Raw genomic sequence first — 26,349 nt, 5'->3', positions numbered from 1 at the left:
TACTATTTATTACAGACCTTGAGTGGCGGTTTTTCTAACATTATTCACATAGTAGGGCTCTGGTGTTTGTTCTTTGTCCCTTGAATTCTTTGAAGGAGGCTACATTTGAGTAAGGTCACTCAGGAGCACCCAGAAAAGCCAACCAGGAATGCATTGGAGGGTTTGTCCTCACTACCTAGGACACCCAGGGCTGAAAACCAAGGGTGCAATGATGGCACTTTCTTACCCTCTCACTTGCAGATGACTGTCTTTGTAGACTGGCCCTCTCCAGAATCCAGAGCTTCCAAGCAAGCTACATTTAACGAGAATGGCCCAATTTCTCAACAATAAGAATCAGCAGGTACTAAGCACTTTCTAATTGGAAAAATCTTTCCTCTCCAATGATTTGCTGACTTGCCAAGGAAAGAAATGCCAAAAGAATGTAATATCTCTTTTTAAAAAATATTTTTAGTTGTAAATGGACACCATACCTTTATTTATTTGTATGTGGTGCTGAGGATCAAACCCAGTGCTCACATGTGCTAGGCAAGCTGAGCTACAATCCATAACACCTCTTTTCAAACACAAAAACCAAATATAGGTTTAAAAATGTACAAACTTCAGAGCAGATAATCCAAGGCTGTAGATTTTATAGCAGGAAACTAGCCCTCCGACATACTCCTTCTTTCTAGGTCTGTAGATCCAGCACAGAAGCTACAAACTCTGAATCTCAAGCCCTCTTCAGAGGATACAAACCCTTACATTGCTTTCCCTCCTTGAGTAGCTGGGATTACAGATATGGCCACCAACTGGGATGGCACCTCAGGCTAATTCTTCAAAAGCAGGAGCATCAGAGAGCAGAAAAGTCACCAGGAAGATAGAGGGATGGGGAGGAAGAATAGAGAGACATTTCCCTCTTCTTCCTGTTCTCCTAACTCTAGACTTCTCAACTTGAACTTCCCATGCTCCTCTGAAAAATAACTCTTAATTTCTCATATACTGGAACTAATTCTGAGGAAAACAGAAAATTTATGTCTTCAAACTTTAATAGCATATTCAGAGGAACGCAATCTGAGGAAGTTGCTATTTACTCATGAAGCAAATGATACCAAAATTTAAAATGTTACTCTCATTGCTTCTGAAATCTGATTTTTAGACCTTAGTATACAGCATGTTTGAAGGAAAACAAGTGGGAGGACAGGGATGGGGAGAGTGAATCTTGCTAAGGCTTGTCATTCCTGAAGCACCTGTATGTTTATATGACCAGGACTGTGACATCCTTCCCCATCCCTTCTGTTTTTGGTTTCTGTTTCCATCATGATGTGTGTTCTCAGTAGGAGAGAAAATTAAGCTCAGAGCTGATGGCCAGTGCTCTCTGGATGCAAGGCAGACATACCTTTCTCCTTCACTCTAAAGAGCAGTACACAGTACAAAGTCAAGGTTCTTTATTCACATAGAGTAAGGCATAAGCCAAGTGAGAGAGCCATGTGGTCTCTGTGCCAACAAGTTTCAAATGTAAAGTCCTCAGCTTCTGCAAGGCAACTCCTCCCAGCTCAGGAAAAACACCTTTAACTTGGTGAGAACAAAAGCAGACAACTTCGCCACGGGGAGGGTGTGTGGTCAGCATCAGTCCTTCTGGAAGTGCTCAGTGAGAGCAGCCAGCAGCTCCTGCTTCTTCAGCCCACCCTTCAGCCCATGCACCCTGCAGGCCTCCTTCAGCATGGGCACCGTGAGCTTGCCCAGCGTCCCCTTGGCAATGTGGGCCTTCAGCTCCTCTTCAGATACCTCCATTTTGGGCTTTTTACTTCCAGAAACTCCATCATCTGGAGAAAAGGGTCAGGAGAGAAGAACTAAATGTGCTACCAGTGGCATCCCAGCTGCACATAATGGGGCCCCTTAGGATTTAGGCTACAGTGAACCATTTTTCATAAAGCTATGATGCCTACCTACAGTATGTGGGGGAAGACAGGTATCTTGACAAGACACCTTTATTTATTGATATAATAAAAAATGTAACTAATACCTAGAAGGGAGTTTCCAGCAGTATGAATATCACGAGTTTACCCAAAACAATTACTCTGGGTGAGCAAATAGTTGCTTCCCATTTTTCCTTCAAAAAGCACTTACAGGGGGCTGGGGTTGCGGCTCAGTGGTAAAGCAATGCCTTGCATGTGTGAGGCCCTGGGTTCGATCCTCAGTACCACATAAAAATAAATAAATAAAACAAAGGTATTGTGTCCAACTACAACTAAAAAAAAAAGCACTTACAGCAGCTAGGGACATAGCTCAGTGGTAGGGTGCTTTCTCAGCAAGTTCAAGGCTCTGACCCTCCAGCATCACAAAAAAAAAAAAGAAAAAGTGTTTGTAAATGGGGAAGTATTTACAAACACTAAGTTTCAAGGCACCAGGTGATAACACGCAGGCTGATCGAGACAAACATGCAGACAAGTACATCGTCACTAACCCACGGTCAGCATGTGAGGAGCTCTGCCAGTGGGTTCCCAGGGCACTACAGGAGTCACTCCTAATGCAAAAGGGAGAAAGCACCATGGCAACCACCTACCCTTTTGTGGCGCCCTTTCCTCATTTGTCAGGTAAACAATGCCCAAGTCTGGCTTTAGTTGACCAAGAGAGCCCAAAAGATTACAATCTAAGACAACTATTCCAAAATGGTGACTGTGCACCAGGTGCCGGTTCCATAAACGTGAGCCTCATAGTAGGAAAATGTTGGATTCCCAGGTAAGAAAAAGGGTAGTCCAATAGAAAAAATGGTAAATGCCAAGAACAGGAAGTACACATTTAAAAAAAACCAGTCCAATGAAATTATATCTCGGGCAGGGGTTATAGCTCAGTGGTAGAGCGCTTGCCTAGCACATGTGAGGCACTGGGTTCTATCCTCAGCACCACAAAAAAGTAAGTAAATAAAATAAAGGTATTGTGTCCATCTACAACCAAAAAAAAAAAAAAAAAAAAAGCTACATCTCACTCATATCTGCAGAATTACAAAACAATCAGGACATAATTTTCTCTTTACCAATTTTTTATAGTTAATTTTTTAAATTTATATGAGACACGGAATGCATTACAATTCTTATTATGCATTTAGAGCACAATTTTTCATATCTCTGATTGTATCTTTACCAATTTTTGTATAAATATCTTAAAAGTTATAAAGTCCAGAATTGGTGAGATTATACAAAAACATGATCCCTTCTTGGGTTTGGTATCAATGTATCACTTTTTCAGGAGATAATTTTTTTTTGGGGGGTGGGTATCAGGGATGGAACTCGGGAGTACTCGGCCACTGGGCCACATCCCCAGCCCTATTTTTTATTTTATTTAGAGACAGGGTTTGAGTTGCTTAGCATCTCACTTTTGCTGAGGCTGGCTTTGAACTCATGATCCTCCTATCTCAGCCTCCTGAGCAGCTGGGATTACAGGTGTGTGTCACCGTGCCCGGCAGGGGACAAATTTCTGCAGTATTAGGGATGGAACCCAGAACCTCACACATTAGGCAAGCACTCTACCACCGAGCTACATCCCCAGTCCCATCTATCTAGAGATAGGGTCTCACTAAGTTGCTGAGGCTGGCCTTGAACTTGCAATCCTCCTGCCCCAGCCTTCCATGTAGCTGGCATTACAAGCATGTGCCATGATGCCTAGCTGGTTTAAAAATTTCTGAAAGGCTATTACCCTCCCTCTGTGATAAGACCGTGAAGACAACATGGTCCATGCATGTCCACAGCCAGTTCCTTACCTTGTTTTCGCTTGCTAACTTTATCCTCAGGATTGTAATCTGGTGGGTAGACGAGTTCCTTAAACTCATCTACCAGGGAGCCCAGTCTTTTATTCATTGCTTCAACCTTGGGCACTAGAAAAATGAAAATACAGAAGAGTGGCCAGGTGAGTATTGTACCCCAGTGTCCTGTCCAGTTGTAACTCTAGGAGAAGAGAGGAGAGAGCACCTAACTGCTGGGATGAAGGGTGAGGGGAAGGGCCTGCTTCAAAGCAGCTGACCTGGACACGAAAACACTCAATAAAGTCCTGCCAGCATTTTCCAAGTTCGGTGTCCTGTGGTATCCATTGGAGATGGTTCAGGACCCATGCAGATAGCCAAAACCCTCAGATGCTCACATCCCTTATTTAAAATGCTGTAGTATGTGCATATAACCTACACACATCTTCATGTATACTTTGAAACATCTCCAGATTACTTATAATACCTGATATAATGGAAATGCTACATAAATACATTGTTGTTTTACTGTGTTATTTAAGGGAAAATGACACATCCATGTTCAACACAGAAGCAATTTTTTGCAAATATTTCTGATCCATGATTGGCTAAATCAACGTATGAGAAACCCAAGGATATGGAAAGATGACTATACTTCTTATTGCCTAAGGCCTTACAGGAAAAGAAGGGCTGCTTAACTCAAGTGTTTCTCTTCTGCCAGATGTGGCTACAGTCATGACAAACTTGTGCCTGGTATAGAAGACCATGAATAACATGGAAGCTGAGTGGCCCAGCCAGTTGTTCTCATCTTTCTAACCCTTGTACGAATCTTCATTAAATCCAATCTGCTTCCTGTGGTTATTTACTTGTGCCACTAAACTTCCTGGGTCCTCTTACAGATAGGTAAGAGAATCACAATCAGAAGGGGACTACAGCAAGGTCAGAGAAGCCCCACTTGGAAAGCCAAGGCAAAGCTGGTAATAAGTTGGCTTTTCTCATGGCAGAGCATGCAGTCTGATGGAGAGGCAGTAGCACAGAGGGCAGTGCACAGGCTCAGGCAGGAGTCACTGGGTTCTGAGCCTGGAAGCACCACTCACAATTAAGTATCTGCACATGGGGCAAAACACTCCCTTCTCTGTAAAATCAGGACAACTAAAGGCCCTACCTCATACTTACAAATATTAAATGAGTCAACACATAGGACAACAGTTCAGGGACATGGTAGGCACTTGATAAATATGTTATTTAACTTCCACCAACATGCAGGCATGAGGTGGCCTAGTTCAGAAGCAGGTTTCAGGAGCCTGGCACTCTCTCCTAGTCTCACTGCAGAATCATTCCCGGCATTCTAATCAGGTCTAGAAAAATCTCTCAAGCAGATAGCCTAGATGATGGTGTTCAGTCTCTAGAGAGTTAGGCAATGCATCCACATTACTAGATCAGAGAGAAATCAAAAAGAAGGCCTCCAGTAAAAACGACTTCTTGAGTCAGTCCAACATTCTTACATGTCAGATCTACTGCCTGTTCAGGCTCCATCAAATCCAAAGCTAAGGCCTCCAGATTCCTGAAGTGCTGCTGCAGTACTGGGTTTTCAAAGCTGTCACTTCTGTTAAAACAATGAGAATAACATTAACAAATCAAAACATAACAAGTTAAACATTTTAAAAATGAAACCAAATAATAAAATTAAAGAAATCCATCTGAAAAAACACTCCAAGTAAAATATTTGGGAATCCTGTCACAAACCAACTTCTCTCGCTGATTTTATCTAATGCTAGAGATCCAAAAGTTAACTTCAAAGCGAACCTGCTCCCTGTCACTGGACACCATGGCCAGAACCAGAACAAGAAGAGGTAGGGCTGTGTAAATACAGAGGAAAGACAAAGGACGGATGGTGGGGAGAGGGAGATTCAGAATCCTGAGTGTACTTTCTTCCTGTATGCAGTAGCAGTGGAATGGGGGTAAAGAGGACATGAATCTAGGGCTGGGATTGTGGCTCAGTGGTAGAGTGCTCGCCTAGCACGCATGAGGCACTGGGTTCGATCATCAGCACCACACATACACAAAAATATAGCTAAAAAATTTAAAAAGAGGGTGTGAATCTAGACAGTTGTAAAGCTGAATGGGCTCCATCTCTTTCTAGTTGGGTGAGTCCTAGCAAGATGTTTTGCCCTTATAAGTCTCAGTTTCTTTATCTTTTTCTTTCCTTTCTCACCTCCTCCAGACAGGTCTCACTGTCTTCAACTCCTGGGCTCAAACAATCCTCCTGCCTTAGTTTCCTGAGTGCTAGCACTACAGGTATGTACCATCATGCCTGGTGTAACCCTGTTTCTTCATCTATAAAATGAAAACAAATCCAAGCTTTCAAGGTTCATATGAATAACAAAAGAAAGAGTACAGCTGTGGCTGGGACTCAGTGGTAGACCATTTGCCAAGTATGCACAAAACCATGGGTTCAATCCCCAGCAATGCATGCAAGAATCTTGAGGACACAGTGCTAAGGGAAGTAACCCAGTATCACAGAAGGACAAATATTGCCTACTTAAATGAAGTATCTAAAATAGTCAAACTCATAGAAGCAGAGAGCTGAATGGCATTTGCTAGGGGTAAAGGCAGGGAAAGTTGAGAATTTCTAATTAACATGTATAAGTTTCCATTATGCAAGGAAAATAAGTACTAGAGATCTGCTAGAACAAAAATGCAGATCTGAACAACATTGTACCTATAGTTAATAATGCCAAATGGAAATCTGTTAAGAAGGTACTCTCATGTTAAGTGTTCTTACCATAATAAAATAAATATTAAAAAAATATAAAGGTGTGCCAGGTGCAGTGGTACATGCCTGTAATCCCAATGGCTCAGCAAAAGTGGGGTGTTAAGCAACTCGGTGAGACCCTGTGTAAATGAAATACAAAATAGGGCTAGGGATATGGCTCAATGGTTAAGCGCCCCTAGGTTCAATCTCCAGTACCCGCCGCAAAAAAATAATAAAAAACAAAGATGTGAGGGGCTGGGATTGTGGCTCAGCGGTAGAGCGCTCGCCTAGCACATGTGAGGTCCTGGGTTCGATCCTCAGCACCACATAAGAATGAAATAAAGATAATGTGTCTAACTAAACTAAAAAATAATAAATATTAAAAAAAAAAAAAAAAAGATGTGAAAAATATTATGTGTGGTGTTACAACATGCAAGCTTTTAAAAGATGGTCTATCATGTGCGTAAAAGAAAATTATTTAAATTACATAATTATTCTTTAAAGCCTGTAACAATTTCTCACTGGGTGACAACAAACATAATCAAGGAGAAAACCAACTAAGAATCTTCCCCTACTGCTAGTTTTTGAACTTGTTCAACCAACTAATCTGACTTTCTAAGTCTACAAGCACACTCCCAGTGTCTTCAGTATGATTAGAACTTCCATTCTCGATGTAGCTTTTTACAAGTTCTCAACAAGAAGTCACAATTTACCAGTTAACTAAAAAGGATAAAATCATATTCTCATGGCCTATGCCTAACTTGAACTTTTTTCTTTCTTTCTTTCTTTCTTTTTTTTTTTTTTTGGTCTCTTGGTACTAGAGATAGAACCCAGGGACTTGAGAATGCTAGGTAAGTGCTCTACCACTGAGCTATGTGCCCAGCCCCAACATTTTAAAAATTTTATTTTGAAATGGGGGCTTTCACTAAGTTGCCCAGGCTGGCCTCAAACTTGTGATCTTCCTGACTCAGTCTGGTGAGTGGCTAGATTATAGGCAGGTGCTGCCATGCCTGGCTACCTTGAATTTCTGTTGACTCAACTCAGAAGGTCCTCCAGAAGAAGGTCAAGACTGCTGAGTGCTCACCTGTATTTGAAGCGCAGCTTCTGAACAATGGCTTTCATCTTGTCTATCTGTTCAGGGTTGGCCATGACTTTTTCAGTAAAAGGCACTTTCCGTTTATCATCAGCATAAGGTAGGAAGACAAGCTGAAAGCCTAAAAAAAAAAAAAAAGGAGGTAGGTTTTCTGAAATTTGTTTTGTAGCTGTCTGTCTCAGTTCCAAATTCAACCTCTATGTCCTGCAATACTGTGACTAAGGCCCTGCAAATCTCATTTCTCCTTTACCAGCTGACACCTGGTTGCCTAGGATGCTCTGACTCCAGAGGAAGAACAGAAGGCAAGAGAGATATCCCTTCCTATATATTCACTGCTCCTGTCTATATTGCCCCAGCAAGGAAAAACTCTGTACCTGGCAGCAGAGGTACCTGGCACCAGTCCCCATCTTTTTTTTCTTGGTGCTAGCAACAGAACCCAAGAATGCTGAACATGCATTCTACCTCTAGGCTACATCCTCAGTCCCTCTCCAGTTTTTCTGATATATCTAGAACCAGCTAGAGTGCCTCCCCACTGAGGGCTAACTTCCAGCTCCTCTGAGCTTCAATGTCTTTCCTTTTTCTCTCTACCCTCCAACACCTGGTTAAAAATAAAAAAGTGGGGGGATAGTAGAGAATAGGATAGACAGCAGAATACAACAGACACTAGTATGGCAATATGTAAATCAATGGAAGTGTAACTGATGTGATACAGCAATCTGTATACAGGGTAAAAATGGGAGTTCATAACCCACTTGAATCAAACTGTGAAATATATTAAGAACTATGTAATGTTTTGAACGACCAACAATTTAAAAATAAATAAATAAATAAATAAATAAATAAATGAGGGATAAAGATTATTAGGGTGATCTTGGTAGAGTTACTGGCTGGTTCTAGAAGGATTGAAAAATCTAGATACTATAATGAATTGCCCCCAGATGAAGGATCCTTGCTGGCAATGCTGACAGCATTGAGCCCACAAGAAGAAATAAGTCTCTTTCCTTCACTTGCCCTCTGACCTCCCTCTAGCAGCTACCATTGACACAGCCTGAGAGCTACCTGGGTTTGAACAATCTCAGCCTTAGGAGCACAAACCCTAACAGGGTGAATTTGGAGTTGAGAGATAATAGCTTAAAACTGAGTATTCTGATAACCAGGATTAAAAATATATCTAATAATTACTTTATAAAGTTAATTTTATCCACATGGCTAGAGAAGGTAGACTACCATGGGCCAACTACTTTGTGCTAGGCACTTCACATCATCATCACCACCACCATTACCACCATTACCACCACCATCACCAGCACCATCATGGTGCAGGGCCTCATGCACGCTGGCCAGTAACTCTACATGGAACTACATCTCTCAGCCCTGGAACTTACATAGTAGTAACTTATCTCAGAGCTAAAACAATCTTAAGGGAAAGATGTTCCAGAATTCCCATCTCTAAGATAAAGAATATAAATAAAAAGCTTAAGCTATCTGCCATGTTAGCTAGCTAACAAGTGGCAGACATGGATCTGAAATAAAGGAAACAAACTTTCAGACTTTCAAGCAAAGGACAAAGTCAAGCCTGACTTCAAAATCCATGTTCTTTCCACCACCACGGTGAATATATAGGAGATAAATCAAACATTAAGCATTACAAGGGGTAACAAACACGGCTTTCAATAAAGAAAAGGTGTCAGCAGTGAGGCCTTGAACTTCTGTCAGTAACCTGCAAATAGTCCAAATGTAGACAATTCTCAACCCTAACTATGGACCAGCCATGAACAGCCAGACATACTGTGCACTGTTCAACCAAACTGTATGTAGTGGCCTCACCTGGTTGCACATCGTTCACCTAAGAAACTTAAAAATACCTGTTTCCCAGGCCTTTTTCCTGGGAACTGATTCAGCAGGCCTGAATCAGGACCTCAGGAGGTATTCCAAAGATGGGCAAAGTTCAGGAGCCCTGGAAATCTGTTACGTACCTGGAGGAGTCACTTGAATTTTCTGGTCATCTAGCTCTTCTTCCTGTGGCACCAAAGCCACAAAATAAGGAGGGGTGTTCTTGCGGGGTGTGTATCTGCATACTGCTAAGACCGCCTTCTCCAGACACTTGGTAAGCAGAGCACTAAACAGGGTTGAGCTCCCTAGAAAACAAAGGTCTCACGATTTCTCTTCCATTTTCTTTAAAGATATTTCCATAGGTAAAGGGTGTGGGAGCAAGAGATGAAGGAAATGTGGGGGGCAACAAAGGCACAGAAAGGAAAAGAATCGGGGTTAGAATCCTCAAACACGCTCTTCAGGAGTGTGAATTATTAAGGTCAGTTCACTTTACTGACATTAGGCTAACAACATGAGCTCCAAACACTAAGGAAAACTTAATCAGGTCCAAACTGGGGGTGGGAGGGTTGGGGGGTTCCTACTGAACAAAGGAACAGAGGTCTGGAAAGAACCAATACATATAATGGCAGAGTTCACATCTTCTTTTTTTTTTTTTTCCTTTTTTTTGATGGGGTGGGGTACCAAGGATTGACCTCAGGGGCACTCAACCACTAAGCCACATCCCCAGCCTATTTTGTATTTTCTTTAGAGACAGGGTCTCCCTGAGTTGCTTAGCGTCTTCCTTTTGCTGAGGCTGGCCTTGAACTCGTGATCCTCCTGCCTCAGCCTCCCAAGTTGCTGGGATTACAGGAATGTGTCACTATGCCTAGCCACATCATCTTTAATGGCCACTAACAGAGAAAAGGCTGTGGGAGCTTTTGAGTTTTTTTGCTCTCTTGTCTGATGCCTCAAATAATTCCACAGGAAAATGTTTTAAAAATCTTCAATTTCATAGCCCCTCCTGGATTTTCACAATACATGTCAATATACTAAGGGTCCTGAAAAAAAATCTCTTTAACTTTGTTTAGTCCTAGATATCCAAAATTTGAACATAAAACACTTCCAAAATATCCCATTAACATCTCCTATACAGTATCCAAGCAGTACCCGTTCAGAAAATGCAGCTCAATAAACTTGTCCTGTGTCAAGAGTCCTTCATTTATTCTTGGCCTATGCTACTTACCGTTTACCAGGGACTCCTCAGGGTAAACGAACAGGGAGGGCCGCAGGTAATGGTGCTTCTTCAGCATTAGCAAGGGCTTAAAGCCAAGGAGAATCAAACCTGGCTCATCAAACCGCTTCAGCTCTTCCGTTTCCTCTTTCTCTAGTACAATCTGACGACTCCCATAGGTCTACAGGAAAGCAGCATAGAGGCTACATGAAAATGCAAACTGGTGCACAGGACACTAACAAGTTAAAGTCAGCTCTCTTTAAGCAAGAAGATGGCTTACCAGTGCATCTCTTCTTACAACAGGGAATTAGTATTTACTGAGTGACTGCCAGGTACTTTGGTTTGTCATCTAATTTATGTTCTGTAACAATCCCAGGAAGTAAATGTGAAAAACTAAGCAAGGGCCAGACACAATGGCACACATCTGTAATCCCAGTGGCTTGGGAGGCTAAGGGCAGGAGGATCATGATTTCAAAGCCAGCCTCAGCAAATGTGAGGCACTAAGCAACTCAGTGAGACCCTGTCTCTAAATTAAATACAAAATACGGGGGCTGGGGATGTGGCTCAAGCGGTAGTGCGCTCGCCTGGCATGCGTGCGGCCCGGGTTCGATCCTCAGCACCACATACCAACAAAGATGTTGTGTCCACCGAGAACTAAAAAATAAATATTAAAAATCCTCTCTCTCCTCTCTCACTCTCTCTTAAAAAAAAAAAAAAATACAAAATACGGCTGGGGATGTGACTCGATGGTTGAGTGCCCCTGAATTCAATCCCCAGTACCTCCAAAAAATTAAAACAACTGAACAAGGGCTATGGATTTAGCTCAGTGGTATAGCACTTGCCTAGCATTTAAGAAACCTTAGTTCCACCCAACACTGCAAATTGTTCAACCAATGAGTAAACTAAAGCTCAATGGTTGGGTAACATTCCAGGTTATACAACTGCATTGGGCTTTAAACCCAGATCTTTCCAATGCCAAAGGCCATATTCTTCAGGTATTTATTCCTTCCCTTACTTAACATGTATTGAGCTCTCAGCCCCATTCCTGACACATAAAGGTACCAGGTTAGGTCTCAATGTGGAAGGCAGACACATGAGTGCACGTGCACACACACATTTAGCTTGATTAAAAAAAAAAAAAAGGATGACTCATTCAATTTTAATTTTCAATGTCAAATCCTTCTATAGATTGAATATAGGTGAGAAGACGAGGAAGGACAATGTTTTGTACTCTAGTTCAGGTTCAGAAAGGCAGATGTGTGTCATTTCAAAGTAAGGGAAATGTTATAATAGTCTAGCAAAAAGAAATTCTCTTTAAAAAAGTCCACCTCAAATGTAACATGTCACTAATTTCTCGTCTCCCTAGTTAACTAGGAAACACTTTTTGCCATTGTACTTTATCAGGGAATTAGACTGTTAGTGCAGCATGTGCTGAGTGGTCAAGAGCCGAAGCTTCCACTGCCACTTCTTACCAATACTGGGGCTGCTTAACTCCCTAGCTCTCAGGATCTCACTGATTCATATGCCATAGTTCCAAAGTGTAATATCTCTTGTCTTTTTCTTTTCTTTTTTACAGTGTTAGGGATTGAACTCAGGGCCTGGCACGTGTTAGGCAAAAGCTCTAACACTGAACTACATCCTCAGCCCTGTTTCTTTTTTTTTTTTTTAATATTTTATTTCAGTTGTAGTTGGACACAATACCTTTATTTTATTTTTATGTGGTGCTGAGGGCCCCGCATGTTCTAGGTGAGTATTCTACCGCTGAGCCACAACCCCAGCGCCCAGCCCTGATTCTTAATATCTTTTTTAAAATATTTTTTTAGTTGTAGATGGACACAATATCTTTTAAAAAAATAAATTTATTTTTTAGTTGTACACAATACCTTTATTTTGTTTATTTATTTTTATGTGATGCTGAGGATTGAACCCAGGGCCTCACGCCTGTGAGACAAGAGCTCTACCATTGAGTTACAACCCCAGCCCCAATATCTTAAATACAAAGACACACACATGGAAATAATTTAACTGGTTAGGCTAATTACTGTCTTCCCTCCCTGTTAACTCTTCAACAGGAGAAAATTTGGTAAGAAAGCACATCTACATACCTGAGATCTCTTGGTATCACTAGGCAGGAGCAAACTGCCTGTATTTACATTAAATGTCCGGGTCTTGATTTTCACTGGTTCATTTGTTTCCCGATAGAGCCTTATTGGAAAAGGCTTGTTAGCCTTCTGGACCAAGTTATAAATGCCTACAGTGAGTGCTATATCCTTGTTGAGCTTAAACTTTAACCTGAGAGAAAAATGAAAGCATGGACTCAAAGACTGTATAAAACCAGGCATGGTAGCCCATGCCTATAATCCTGGCAGTTTAGGAGGCTAGGGCAGGAGGATTGCAATTTCAAGCCAGACTCAGCAACTTCTTTCTTTTTTTTTTTTTTTTGTTCCAGGGATTGAACTCTACAGGGCTTAACCACTGGGTCACATCCCCAACTCGATTTATTTTTTATTTTGGGACAGGGTCTCACTAGGTTGCTTACAGCCTCTTTCTGAGGCTGACTTCAAATCTGTGATCCTCCTGCCTCAGTCTCCCGAGCCACTGGAATTACAGGCATGAGCCACCACATCTGGTTCAGCCTCAGAAACTTAGTGAGACCCTAACCAACTTAGAAAGACTCTTTTCCAAATAAAAAATTTTAAAAAACAGGTTAGGATGTAGCTCAGGGGTAAAGTGGTAAAACACCCCTGGGTTCAATACCCAGTATCAAAAAAAAAATTATGTATTTTCCCATCTGCAATTCCTTCAAGACATTTAAATTTCAATTTGCTTTATTCACCACAGTAACCCTAAGCAAGTTCTAAATGCATTTTAATAATACAGTGGAGGGCTGGAGATGTGGCTCAAGCAGTAGTGCACTCGCCTGGCATGCGTGCGGCCCGGGTTCAATCCTCAGCACTACATACAAACAAAGATGTTGTGTCCGCCGAAAACTAAAAAATAAATATTAAAAAAAATTCTCTCTCTCTTAAAAAAAAATAATAATAATACAATGGAATTTGCTATAATATCATCTCAATGTCCACCACAAAAGTTAGTTTCAAAGTATATTAACTACTTAGAATAATGATAAAGAATTTACTATTGGAAACAGGGATGTAACTCAGTAATAGAATATGTCCCTAGCATGCACAGGACCCTGAGTTTGATCCCCAACACTCAAAAAAAAAAAAAAAAAAAAAGTCAGTAAACTCTCAAAAATTACCAAGTGTTATGTCCTATATTGAGAAGCCAGTCTAAAAGGAAGCTTGGGGCAGCGGCAGGTAGCTTCAGTGGAAGAACACCTGCCTAACATACACATGACCCTGGGTTCCATTTCCAGCACTGCAAAAAACAAAAAGCAAACAAAAGAGGCATTCTCCTTAGGAAGAAACACTGAGAAGCCCTTAGCATTAATATGAAGACTCTTCGAAAGAAGACAATCTAACAGTCTGGTTCCTATTGGACTCAAGTTTACAAGAAATCAGAATAATACATTTTTGTTGTCTTTTGGTACTGAGGATTCAACCCAGGGCCTTGTGCATGCTAGACAAGCACTCAACCACTGAGCTACAGCTCCAGCCCTTTTTATGTTTTCCTTTGAGACAGAGTTTTGCTAAGTTGCTCAGCTAGCCTCAAACTTGAGATCCTCCTGCCCCAGCCTATGAGCAGTTAGGATTATAGGCATGGGCCACCATGACTGATAAATTAAGACAATTTTTTTTTGTTTGTGTCTGTGGTACTGAGGTTTGAACCAAGGGATGCTTTACCACTGAGCTACATCCTCAGTCCTTTTTATTTTTTTAATGATTTTTTTTTAAGTTGTAGTTGAACACCATATCTTTATTTTATTTATTTTTCTGTGGTGCTGAGGATTGAACCCAGTGCCTTGCACGTGCTAGGTGAGTGCTCTACCGCTGAGCCACAACTCTAGCCTCTTTTTTGTTTTTTTTTTGTTTTAAGATAAGGTCTTGCTATATTGCTGAGGCTGGCCTCAAACTTGGGATACTCCTGCCTCAGCCTCTAGAATATACACTTTTAACAATGATGATAACAAACATTTATTGAGGTTTTGCTCCATATAACCTGTTTGATACATTTTGTTTTCCATTTATTTCTCAAAATAATCTAATGAGTTGGGTGTTACTATCATCACCAACACAGAAGAAAGCAAAGAGTGTATTAGTGAGTACAGCTGAGGATTCACTTAGGCCACAAGGAAATGGAGGACTGTGCTCTTCTGGAGAAGCAATCAGACAGTGCTATCCTTCATGAAGCTGATATTCTGAAAAAACACAGCAAGACAACAACACAGCAAGACAACAGCACAGCCCAGGGATGTCAAAGCAACACATTACTGGGCTGGGGATGTGGCTCAAGCGGTAGCGCGCTCGCCTGGCATGCGTGCGGCCCGGGTTCGATCCTCAGCACCACATACCAACAAAGATGTTGTGTCCGCCGAGAACTAAAAATAAATATTAATCTCTCTCTCTCTCTCCCCTCTCTCACTCTCTTTAAAAAAAAAAAAAGCAACACATTACTGGTGATTTGCTTGGGGACCTGGGGGCAGCAACCCTGGCTTCGTGCTCACCTGGACAGCACTCGCTTCCTGGTCTCCTTGGCACGAACCTTCCTCAATAGGTCTTCCAACTTGCTTGATTCCTCAAAGTGAACCCCGAGATCCTCATCCTCTGCTATGCTGATGATATCTCTGTAGAACAAGGATATATCAAAGCCCCCACGTTTCTTCAGGTGCATCAAGTCAAGGAAGATTCCTGGTACACAGACAAAAATGAGGAAGAAAAAAGAATATTTAGAAAATTTGAATTTTTTTTTTTTTTAAAGAGAAGGGGATCTCACTATGTTGCCCAGGCTGGCCCCAGATTCCTGGACTCAAGCAATCTTCTGCCTCACCCTTTGGAGTAGCTGGGACTACAGGCATGCACCACCATGTCCAACTTGAAGATTCTTTTCAGATAAATTCAAACGCTTTTAAAAGCGGCCCCCACCAAATTAGATTGATTTTAACAATTTCAGGAATTAGAAAGTGGCTAAATAAATTAGCTGTTATATTTACTTGAGACAACTTATTCAAATAACCTCATTCAAGGTAGTGTTAAAATCAAGACAAGTGCAGGATATGGTGGCCCAAGCCTGTAATCCCAGCCACTCAGGAGGCTGAGCCACGAGAATTTCAAGTTTGAAGACATCCATGGCAACCCAGCAAGACTCTGCCTCAAAAGAAATAAAAATTAAGGGCTGGAGATGTAGCTCAGTGGTAGAACACACCTGGGTTCAAACCTCAGTTAAAAGAAAAAAAAAGTCAAGATAAGCTTGCCCTGGTGGCAAGCTCAAGGGCTCTAAAGTCCTTCAGACAGTGTAGTAAGGTCATTTTCTTTATTCTTTTTTTGAGACTGGGTCCACTATGTTGATCAGACTGGCCTCATACTCATGTGCTCAAGTGATCCTCCCACCTCAGCCTGTAGAACTAGAACAGCTGGGATTGAGGACATGTGCCACCACATCTCTCTGGCGTGGCCATTTTCAGTGTTAATGTTACACAGGTGTCTTCCCCTGGCTTCATATTATTCTTTCATTTGACTCTGGATGGTGAAAAGCAAATGCTTGAGCCAATTTAAAAGAATAAGAAAAATGCCCACCTGTGTCACGAAGATCGCCAGCTTTGGTCCTGGCCCGGCTGGCTTTGGCACTGTCATTGCCATGGGGGTCATCTTCATTGGTGAACAGCATGATCCTCTTATGACTCATCTTGAACTGGACATTGCTAAAGAGGTTGGCACAGACCCACAGCACTTCACTCAATGAGTAGTCAGATCCATGGCCAATTAGATCTTGAAAATGTTTTTTTCCCTGCTGCCCCTTAAACTGGTCAAGCTCCAGCATTCGTTTTGCACCTGATTAAATCAAAGAATCAAATGGACAGAAAAACCAGAAGAGTCAGTGGCCACCTTCACCACAGGGTAACAGAAGGGCCAGGGTTCCTTTCTCACTCCACAGCTGTTTACCACAAAGACCGCTTGTAGGAAAGCAGACTCCTTGACAAGATGGAACCTGCTTCCTCCTTCATACCCCTCTTTGTTCAGGGTAGTGACATTCTCACGTAAGGGAAACACTGAGCTTAGAACATTACTGACCTGGATTATCCAACTCTTGTAAGACGTAAATATTTTTGAAATTCACTGAATTTTTGTCTTTCTTGGTACCATAGAATACCACTGCCAAGAGATCTCGATCACTGCTTATGATCTTACTGGCATATACACTCTGGACACACTGAAAAAATTAAAATTCAATGAATATTTACTTACCATTAAATTTAAGTTCTATAAGTTCCTGGCATATAATAGATACTTAACATGTCCTAGCTGAATTTTTTACATAGCAGTATAAGACATAACCCCTACTTTCAGGAAGTTCCTAAACCAGAGAGTGATGGGCATATACATCAATTTATAACAAACACAAAGTGCTATATGGATATAACAGACTTATAAGTAGTCCCTAGGTATGGAGTATAGCTCAGTGGGCTCAGCAGAGTAATTGCTTGGCATGCATGAGGCCCAGGTTCAAATCCCATCAATGCAAAAAATAAAATAAAATAAAAGCGGGGGGAGGGGTGTGGAGGGGCGGGGTGGGGGGTTGTGGCTCATAGAGTACACTCAAATAGTGTTTACCTCACACATGTGAGGCACTGGGTTAAATCCTCAGCACCACATAAAAACAAATAAAACAAGGGGTCTAGGGTTGGGGCTTAGCAGTAGAGCACTCACCTAGCATGTGTGACGCTCTGGGTTTGATCCTCGGCACCACATAAAAATAAATAAATTAAATAAAGGTACTGTGTCCTACTACAACTAAAAAAATAAAATAAAATAAAGGTTTTTAAAAAAAAAAAAACCACAAAGCAGTCCCTACTAAAAAAAAAACAGAGAATTATGGGGCTGGAGATGTGGCTCAGCAGTAGAGCACCTGCCTAGCACGTGTGAGGCCCTGGGTTCGATCCTCAGCACCACATAAAAATAAACAAATAAATAAAGGTATTGGGCTGGGGTTGTGGCTCAGTGGTAGAGCACTCGCATGTGCGCACCCTGGGTTCGATCCTCAGCACCACGTAAAAAAACAAATAAAGGTATTGTGTCCAACTACAACTAAAAAATAAATATTTAAAATAAAATAAAAGTATTGTGTCCAACCACAACTAAAAAATAAAATCTTAAAAGCCCAATAATGGATTCAGAAGATCAGAGGTGCATCCCACTGATGTCACTGAGTCTAACAGGTCACGTGATCTTTTCTAAAGTATTCTGACACCAAGAAACAGTTTACACAGGGAGGATAGGCGGGAGGGAAAGGGAGAGAGAAGGGAAATTGCATGGAATTGGAAGGTGAGCCTCAGGGTTATACACAATTACATATAAGAGCAAAGGAGGGGTAGGAGAAAAATTATATAAGTGGAAGAAACGATTTATAGTAGAGGGGGTGGAGAGAGAAAAGGGGAGGGGAGGGGAGGGGAGGGGGGACAGTGGAGAATGGGATAGACAGCAGAATACATCAGTCACTAGAAAGGCAATTTGTAAATCAATGGAAATGTAACTGATGTGACACAGCAATCTGTATACGGGGTAAAAATGGGAGTTCATAACCCACTTGAATCAATCTGTGAAATATGGTATATTAAGAACTATGTAATGTTTTGAACAACCAACAATAAAAAAAAAACAGTTTACATATGTCATTACAAAGCTTAAATTAACAATAAATGTATCTGACCCCAAAACAAATCAATAACTACAAAAAGTACACTTTGAAATAAAATTACACAATTACAGCCATCAGTGTTTCAGTCACAGGAAAAGTCTGTCCCCCATATGAACTAACATCAGCATCTGGTAGACAAGGTCCTAGAAGAGTTGGTCCACCTTGGACCTGTTTAATTCTGGGGCACTGATAAAACTGTTTCTGAATCTGCAAAGCTGAATAAACCAATCATGGTGACCCCCTCCATGTCCTGCCTGAGCCTCTAATTGGCCTTCCTCTAAAGCAAGACTATGCTTACATTCAAAACTTACATTATGGCTAGTCACTGACAATAACCTGCATGGCAAGTAGTTACTTCTATAAATATTTTAATCTATTTGTTCAGTAGTCTACAAGTTTTTAGAAGAATTTGGTAAAAACTCCTTTTAGATTCTAATAATTAAAAACACAAAACAAGCTGGGCATGGTAGCACATGCCTATAATCTCAGCTACCAAGAAACTTGAGGCAGGAGGATTGCAAGTTAGAGGCCAGCCTGGACATAGACCCTATCTAAAAAAAAAAAAAAAAAAGTGAGGGGTTGAGGGGAGGGGTGAGCTGGGATGTAGCTCAGTGGTGGAGTGCCATGAGGCCCTGGGTTCAATTCCCTGTACAGCAAAACCTAAAAAAATTAAAAAAAAAAAAAAAAAAAAAAAAAAAAAAAAAAAAAACTGTGTCTGCTTTTTCAACACATATACTAATGTGTCAGACACTGGGTTCAATTCTCAGCACCACATATAAATAAATAAAGTCCATTGACAATTAAAAAAATTTTTTTAAAATATATACATTGGGCTGAGGATGTGGCTCAAGCGGTAACGTGCTTACCTGGCATGCACAGGGCGCTGGGTTCGATCCTCAGCACCACATAAAAATAAAATAAAGATGTTGTGTCCACCAAAAACTTAAAAATAAATATTAAAAAATTCTCTCTCTCTCAAAAATAAAAAATAAAAATAAAAATAAAAATAAATGTGTGTGTATATATATATAGTGCTTATTGGTGAATCCCTCATCTATTTGGAACCTAACACTACCTTTTCTTTTGTGCTCTTTGGGCTTAAAGTGTTCCATGAACCCTTTGCAATTACATGTAGAATGATGAGTGCTATCTTTCTGGGAGAGAAGGTACATAGCTTTCATAATATCCTCAAAGAGATCTGTAATCCCAAAAAACATTAAAGCATCTCTCCTCAAACTGTGGCCTCCGATTCAGTAACATCAACAAGTTCCTGGAAATGCAAATTCTTTTTTGGTTTCCCCCCGCCAATTCTGAGGTTTGGACCAGGGCCTTGCACATGCTAGGCAAGTGCTCTATCACTGAGTTACATCCCAAAAATTTCAAAATTCTTTTTTTTTTTGGTATGGTACTGCAGTTGAACCCAGGAGGGCTCTACCACTGAGCTACATCCCCAGTCCTCACCTTTTTTTTAAAAATATTTTTCTTTAGTTGTAGATGGACACAGTACATTTATTTTTATGTAGTACTGAGAATGAAACCCAGTGCCTTAGTGTGCCAGTTGAGCACTCTACCATTGAGCCACAGCCACAGCCCATCCCCAGCCCTTTTATTAAAAAAAAAAAAAAAAAAAAAAAAATTTTCCCTAAGTTGCCCAGGCTGTCCCTGAACTCATGATTCTCCGGAGGCTGGGATTATAAGCCTGGCTACTCTTATTTCCTTTCTTTCTTTCTCTCTCTCTCTCTCTCTCCTCCCTCCCTCTCTCTCTTTCTTTCTTTCTATAATTACAGCCATACTAGTGGGTATAAAGAGGTATCTCACTGTGGTTTGGATTCGCATTCCCTAATGACTAAAGCTGTCAAACAGGGCTGGGGATGTGGCTCAAGCGGTAGTGCACTTGCCTGGCATGCGTGCGGCCTGGGTTCGATCCTCAGCACCACATACCAACAAAGATGTTGTGTCCGCCGAGAACTGAAAAATAAATATTAAAAATTCTCTCTCTCTCTCCCCTCTTTCACTCTCTCTTTAAAAAAAAATAAATAAATAAAATAAAAAATAAATAAAATAAAGCTGTCAAACATTTTTCTTGTGCTTATTAGCCACCTGTATAGCTCTGGAGAAATGGCTACTCAAGTCCTTATCCCATGTTAAGATTGGGGTTGTCTTGTTGCTATAGTAACAGTTTTCAGCAAGTAGTATTCAACTACCAAACATCACTTGACAGGTTAGTTTGTTTGTTTGGTAGTACTGAGGATCCAACCCATGGCCTTGTGCATACTCTACCACTGAACTACGTCTACAGCCCAAAAGGACTCTTCTTCACACCATAATTGCCAGTACTTTCCTTCTTCCTTTATTGTTGAGAACCAATCAAGTCAAGATGGCGCCTGGCACTTTGCCAGGAGGAGTGGTTTGTGAAGTAACGCCAGCGAGCCATTAAGATGATGAGGATTCCTTAATGACTGACTGCTGTATCTAGATGATGTTAATTAAGTTAAGCCGTGTGTAATCAGTTGGGAATAAATACCTCTACTGTCTTGCAATAAAGGGGCTCCCGCTGTTTCAACCTTCACAAGTTGCTCCCCCCCCCTTATTTTGCCCAGCCAGACTGTGGCACTTTATAATCCTATATTTATAATCCTATCAGGGCTAATACAAAAGGTGGGAACAATGTATTCCTAGAGCCCCAAGTTCAAACCTAGAATAGAATGAGACTCATCTCCAACACTGGTACCTTTTTTTGTTTTTTGGCTGCAAATATACGCTAATTGCTATTTAACATCCACAAACTTTTCAAAGAGTTCATGTTTTTGCAAGTGATATCATACTTTTTTGCTATTTTTTTTTGGATCAAACAAAAGGTAGTCTTGCCAGGCATGATGGCACACACCTGTAATCCCAATAACTTGGGAGACCAAGGCAGGAGGACGGCAAGTTCAAGGCCAGCTTCAGCAATTTAGCAATGCCCTAAGCAACTTAGCAAGATCCTGTCTCAAAATAAAAAAAATTTAAAACGCCTGGGGATGTAGCTCAGCAGTAAAGTGTCCCTGGGTTCAATCACCAATATCCAAACAAAACAAAACAGGAAGATATGGGGCTGGGGTTGTGGCTCAGTAGTAGGGTGCTCACCTAGCATGAATGAGGCACTGGGTCCGATACTCAGCACCACACAAAAAAATAAATAAATAATAAGGCATTGTGTCTACCTACAACTAAAAAAATAAGAAAAAAAAAAAAAAAAAAAAAAAAAAAAGGAAGACTTACCTGGATGCTCATATCAAAAGGAGTCAATTCATCTTCACCCTGAGATTCAAACATGGCCCTGGAGGCATCAACCAAAAAAATCAAACTATCTCTTCCTGAATATTTATGTTCTCCTATGGGGAAAATAAATGGAAGGAACATTTACCCTTGTACTCATATTTAAGTTTATCATTAATATGAAACAAATACAGAGAAGTCCTTAAAGCAAAAGTATAACCTAATGAATTATTATAAGGTGAACATCTTTAAAATAACAATCAAGGGCCGGGGTTGTGGCTCAGTGGTAAAGTACTTGCCTCCAATGTGTGAGGCACTGGGTTCAATTCTCAGCACCATATATAAATAAAAAATAAAGATTCATAAAAAACCTAAAATGAATAAATAAAATTTTAAAAAATCATCAATGTCAGGAAAATCAGTCCTATTGGTCACCCCAAAAGTCCTTCATATATTCCCTCCTAATTACAATGCCCACCTCCCCACAAAGTAACCATGATCCTTACTGTTGATAATTACTTCCTTAATTTTTCATTATAGTTTTATCATCTAAGTGTGCGTCCCTAAACGTTAGTTTGACTTTCTATTAAAAAAATAAATAAATAAATAAAACTGAAACAGTCTATTTTTCCTTATAATTTATTTTCTAAATAACCAGAATGCTTTGTCACATATACTATTCCATATTCCGGATTTTGCTGATTGCATTCTTTTGGTCTAGAGTAACATCTACATCTTTGGGTGTACTCTGTTGTCCTTCCTAGGGACCTAGAGTGGTTTAATCAGATTCAGGTTTCAGCATGACTATATCATAAGTGATGTGCTTATTTTTTTAAGTGGTTCCTTTTTTTATATATATGACAGTAGAGGTGCTTAACCACTGAGCAACATCTCTAGCCCTTTTTCTTAATTTTGAGACAGGGACTCACAAAGTTACTGAGGCTGGCTTTGAACTTGCAATACTCCTCCCTCAGACTCCCAAAATCACTAGGATTACAAGTGTCACTGTGCATGACTCCTTTTTTTTTTTTTTTGAGACAGGTTCTCCCTAAGTTAATTATAGCCTTGCTACATTGCTGAGGCTGGTCTTGAACTTTCAATCTTCCTGCCTCAACCTCCCAAGTTACTGGGATTACAGGTGTGTGCCACCATGCCCAACAGTGATGTTTTCTTTCTTTTTTTTTTTTGCATAAAAAGGTATTTGTCTAATTATCTTCCCTTTTGACATTGCTGCTGCTTAATACAATAAATTTAATTAGCCACTTTTGGAGAACAAAATGTGTGTCAAAAGCCTTAAACAAAAGTTCTACCTTGATCTGATAAATTCTACCTTTTAGCAATCTATCTTATTAAGATAAAGAAAAACAGGGGCTGGGTTTATAGCTCAGTGGTAGAGGGCTTGTCTAGCATGTGTGAAGCACTGGGTTTGATTCTCAGCACATAGATAAATAAATAAAATAAAGGTCAACAACTAAAAAAATATTGAAAAAAAAAAGGAAAAACTCATATACAAAATTTACTCTAACATTGGGCTGGGGATGTGGCTCAGTGGTAGAATGCTGTCTGGCATGCCTGAAGCCCTGGGTTCAATCCCCATCCTTGGGGAAAAAAATGAAAAAAAATTGAAAAAATGAATTTACTATGATTTTTTTTTTAATTTTTTAGTTCTTGGTGGACACAACATCTTTATTTTATTTTTATGTGGTGCTGAGGATAGAACCCAGCTCCCTGCGCATGCTAGGCAAGTGCGCTACCGTTTGAGCCACCTCCTCAGCCCATAATATGATTTTGTTTATTAAAGAAATTGAAAAATAACTAAAATGTCCAACAGGAAATTGAATCAATTAATAAATTCTAATATATTTTAAGTGAGTTATGAGGCAAGAGGATTGCAAGCAACTGAGCAAGACCCTCAGCAACTCAGTGAGACCTGGTCTCAAAATAAGAAATAAAAAAAAATAAACCGGTTGCAGTGGTGCACACCTGTAATCCCAGGGGCTCTAGAGACTGAGATGGGAGGATCTCAAGTTCAAAGCCCGCCTCAGCCAACAGCTGCCTCTAAATAAATTACAAAATAGTGCTGGGGATATGGCTCAGTGGCCGAGTGCCCCTGAGTTCAATTCTTGGTACCCTAAATAAAAATAAAAAGCACCTGGGATATAACTCAGTAGTAAAGCACCTAAAGGTTCAACCCCAGGACCACTAAACAAGTAGGTTATAACAACTAAGTATATGTGTTAAAACATGGAAAGATATAGCTATAATACAACAAGTAAAAAGGCAGAACAAAAAATTTTAAGCATAAAATTTTACGCTTAAAATTTTTTTTGGAAGAAGACTGATGTAAAGTGAGAAAATGTATGTATACTATGATTACAATAATATAAAAATCAGATATGAATAAAAATTTGCATGTATGTATATATAGAATAAATAGATTGGAAGATGCATAAAGGAGATATTCAAATTGCCAAAGAGATGGGGCATGGTGAATTAGGCCTATGGACCCAGCTACTAAGGAGGCTGAGAAGGAAAATGGCTTGAGTCTAATAATTCAAGGCATGCCTAGGCAACAAAGCAAGACCTTGTCTAAAAAACACACAAACAAACAAAAAGTCAAAACTATGGTAGTGGTTGGTTGTGGTATGATGATGGGTACACAGATTACAGGTTTTTTTTAATAAAATACTAAAATTTTCTATCCAGGAATTAAATTAACTAGTGGATTACATGTACCCTTTATTTATCTTCCTTGGCCCTATGTGTTACTGTTTTGCTTGCATACACTACTTGAATAATATTGTGTTGCTTGAACACACACAGATACTCCCAAACCTGGGAGTTACCATGAAGGAATCACTCTTTTGAAACCTGCATTGCTAATGTTTACTCTTCCATTAGTGTAAGTTACTGTAGGGTTGTAAGGGTCCGGCGAAGCGTCGGAGAAAGAGACCACACGAGACTAGCTCCATGCAACGGCAAGGGGGATTTATTAGGGATCCGTTCTAGCACGCTAGGGCTCTGTGCTCACTCAAGAAGGGAGAGCAGCCCAGAGCCCAGAGCAGAGGTCAAGCAGAGCTTAAGTACACTTTTTGGAGAGAGTGGGGGGCTTTGCATACATCAGAACAAATCATCATGAGGCGCGGGAAAATTGAACAACAACTCTGATACATGATTAGTCCATTCATTGGCGGGAACAGGCTGGGCAGGGGTGATTGGTCACTTCTAAACTGGGTACACATTCAAACTGATTGGTTCGGGCCCTGTGACAAACTGCAAGGGCCCTAGGCTGAATGGCCAGTAGGGCGTTGTCTTAACTACCTCAGGAATCTGGGTGTAACAGAGGAACTTAATAATACCTAATCTTTTACATTTTAATTCAAACTTTCCAGCTTAGAAACTTTACCCTTTCAGGGTGAAGGTATTTTTACACTGAGGTTCTGAGATAAATAAAACTCCTTTCTCAGGTGAGAAAGGGTCTTACCTGAGTCATGTAAGATAACAAAAGATCCCATGAATAGGGTCATTTACTGGAGCTCAAAAGGTATCAATTTACCAGTGCCCAGCAAAAATTTAAAACTAGAGATGTCTCATAGAGTAAAACCAGAATAAAGGAGAGCCTACGGTAGCTCTGCAAAGCTCAAAGGGAGAAAGTTATTTCGGATTATTTGGGAATAAAACGGTGGGCCATCAGAAGGCAACGTCCTTGCAGGAGACAAGGCAGGGAAGGTCCGTTTTTCCACATGAAGAAAGGTATTACATGGTAAAGTCACTTACCACCTGCTACCGGGCTTTCCTCTGGTTCTTCCTCCTCTTCATCGCCCTCGGTTTTGTAGTAAGACTCCCACCCTGACATAATTGTTTCTGCTAAGTGAAATGAGTTTAGATCAGTAACAAGAAAATTTAAAGAAAAAATATCGAGTTTTAGGCTCTTTTGAGAGCTGTTCTAAAAGCTCGGAGTTACTAGTTAATAATGTGGAGGATGGATCCCTGGCTCGAGAGCTCTCATTCGTTGGGATGCAGAGGGAAATGGACAAGGAGGGCATTCCACCAGCAGCTTCACCTTAGCTATCCCTTACGGACGCTTTAGGGCCAGTGGCAACAGCTCAGATCCGTGCGTGGGGCACACCTTTGAGGTCCCGCCTCCTGCTCCACATTTGGACTGCGGTGGTTACTCAGTTACCTAGCAGATCCACACGACCCCGTTCCGCCCCTAAATCTTCCCCAACCCCTCTGCCAGACACGCCTAATGAGATTTCCAACGCCCGCAGGCCTCCGAGGCCGGATGCCGCCTCCCGCGGAGAAGGGGAGTCCAGAGGCTGTCTCTACCCTCAGGTTTGCACGCTGGCGGTGGGCGCTGCCCCACCGCAAGGCTAGAGGGGCGCTCGAGACTGGATGAAACTGGGCGAGGACAGCCCAGACCGGCAGGAAACACCCTCAGAGCACCTCCACCTACCTTTGCAGGAAAGAAGAGAGAAACTTTTACAAAAGGCGGGCAGCACGTACGCTCTAACTTCCGTTCGCTCCCCCAATCAACGCCTTATACGTCATCACGCACAGCGCGCCCTTCTTCCCGTCATGTTGACACGCCCACTTCCACAACCCCGCTTCCATGAAGGTCTCTACGTAAAGCCAATGCTGCCGGAAGCCCCGCCCCTTTAAGCCCCGCC

The 26,349-nt window shown here is 41.0% G+C and overlaps 1 protein-coding gene across 9 annotated transcripts; it reads right to left on the bottom strand.

The window, feature by feature from the left end:
• Nucleotides 1-1,409: 1,409 nt before the first annotated feature.
• Nucleotides 1,410-26,190, bottom strand: XRCC6 (X-ray repair cross complementing 6). Of its 9 annotated transcripts, XM_081311421.1 has the most exons (15): nt 25,809-25,862; nt 25,457-25,543; nt 21,683-21,795; nt 16,798-16,936; nt 16,303-16,557; nt 15,234-15,417; nt 12,712-12,898; nt 10,619-10,787; nt 9,540-9,701; nt 7,555-7,684; nt 5,221-5,321; nt 3,737-3,850; nt 2,444-2,503; nt 2,248-2,301; nt 1,671-1,802 (listed from the first exon to the last, which is right to left on the bottom strand). In XM_081311421.1, exons 1-14 carry the CDS (start codon nt 25,834-25,836, stop codon nt 2,294-2,296), a joined length of 1,737 nt encoding a protein of 578 aa, XP_081167547.1. In that variant the 5' UTR covers nt 25,837-25,862; the 3' UTR covers nt 1,671-1,802; nt 2,248-2,293. The 9 variants fall into 9 exon arrangements, with proteins under 9 accessions (XP_081167543.1, XP_081167544.1, XP_081167542.1 ...); XM_081311417.1 differs by lacking the exons at nt 2,248-2,301; nt 2,444-2,503; nt 25,809-25,862 and adding an exon at nt 26,136-26,190 and having other exon boundaries at nt 1,410-1,802; XM_081311418.1 differs by lacking the exons at nt 2,248-2,301; nt 2,444-2,503; nt 25,809-25,862 and adding an exon at nt 26,136-26,168 and having other exon boundaries at nt 1,410-1,802; nt 25,457-25,546.
• Nucleotides 26,191-26,349: the final 159 nt, after the last annotated feature.

This window comes from Spermophilus citellus (assembly GCF_964194105.1).
Source record: "Spermophilus citellus genome assembly, chromosome: 10".
NCBI classification, from domain to species: Eukaryota; Metazoa; Chordata; class Mammalia; order Rodentia; family Sciuridae; genus Spermophilus; species Spermophilus citellus.
This window is presented reverse-complemented; position numbering and strand designations above follow the sequence as displayed.

What these genes read in the sequence shown, in the direction of transcription:
- XRCC6 (XM_081311415.1), bottom strand. Translation starts at nt 25,836, where the DNA reads ATGTGGAGCAGGAGGCGGGACCTCAAAG. An exon ending in CTTTTGATATGAGCATCCAG is followed by an intron (nt 16,937 to 21,682) that starts GTAAGTCTTCCT and finishes TAATTTTTTCAG; the next exon opens with TGTGTCCAGAGTGTATATGC. An exon ending in AGTTAGCAAGCGAAAACAAG is followed by an intron (nt 1,803 to 3,736) that starts GTAAGGAACTGG and finishes CCTTTTCTCCAG; the next exon opens with ATGATGGAGTTTCTGGAAGT.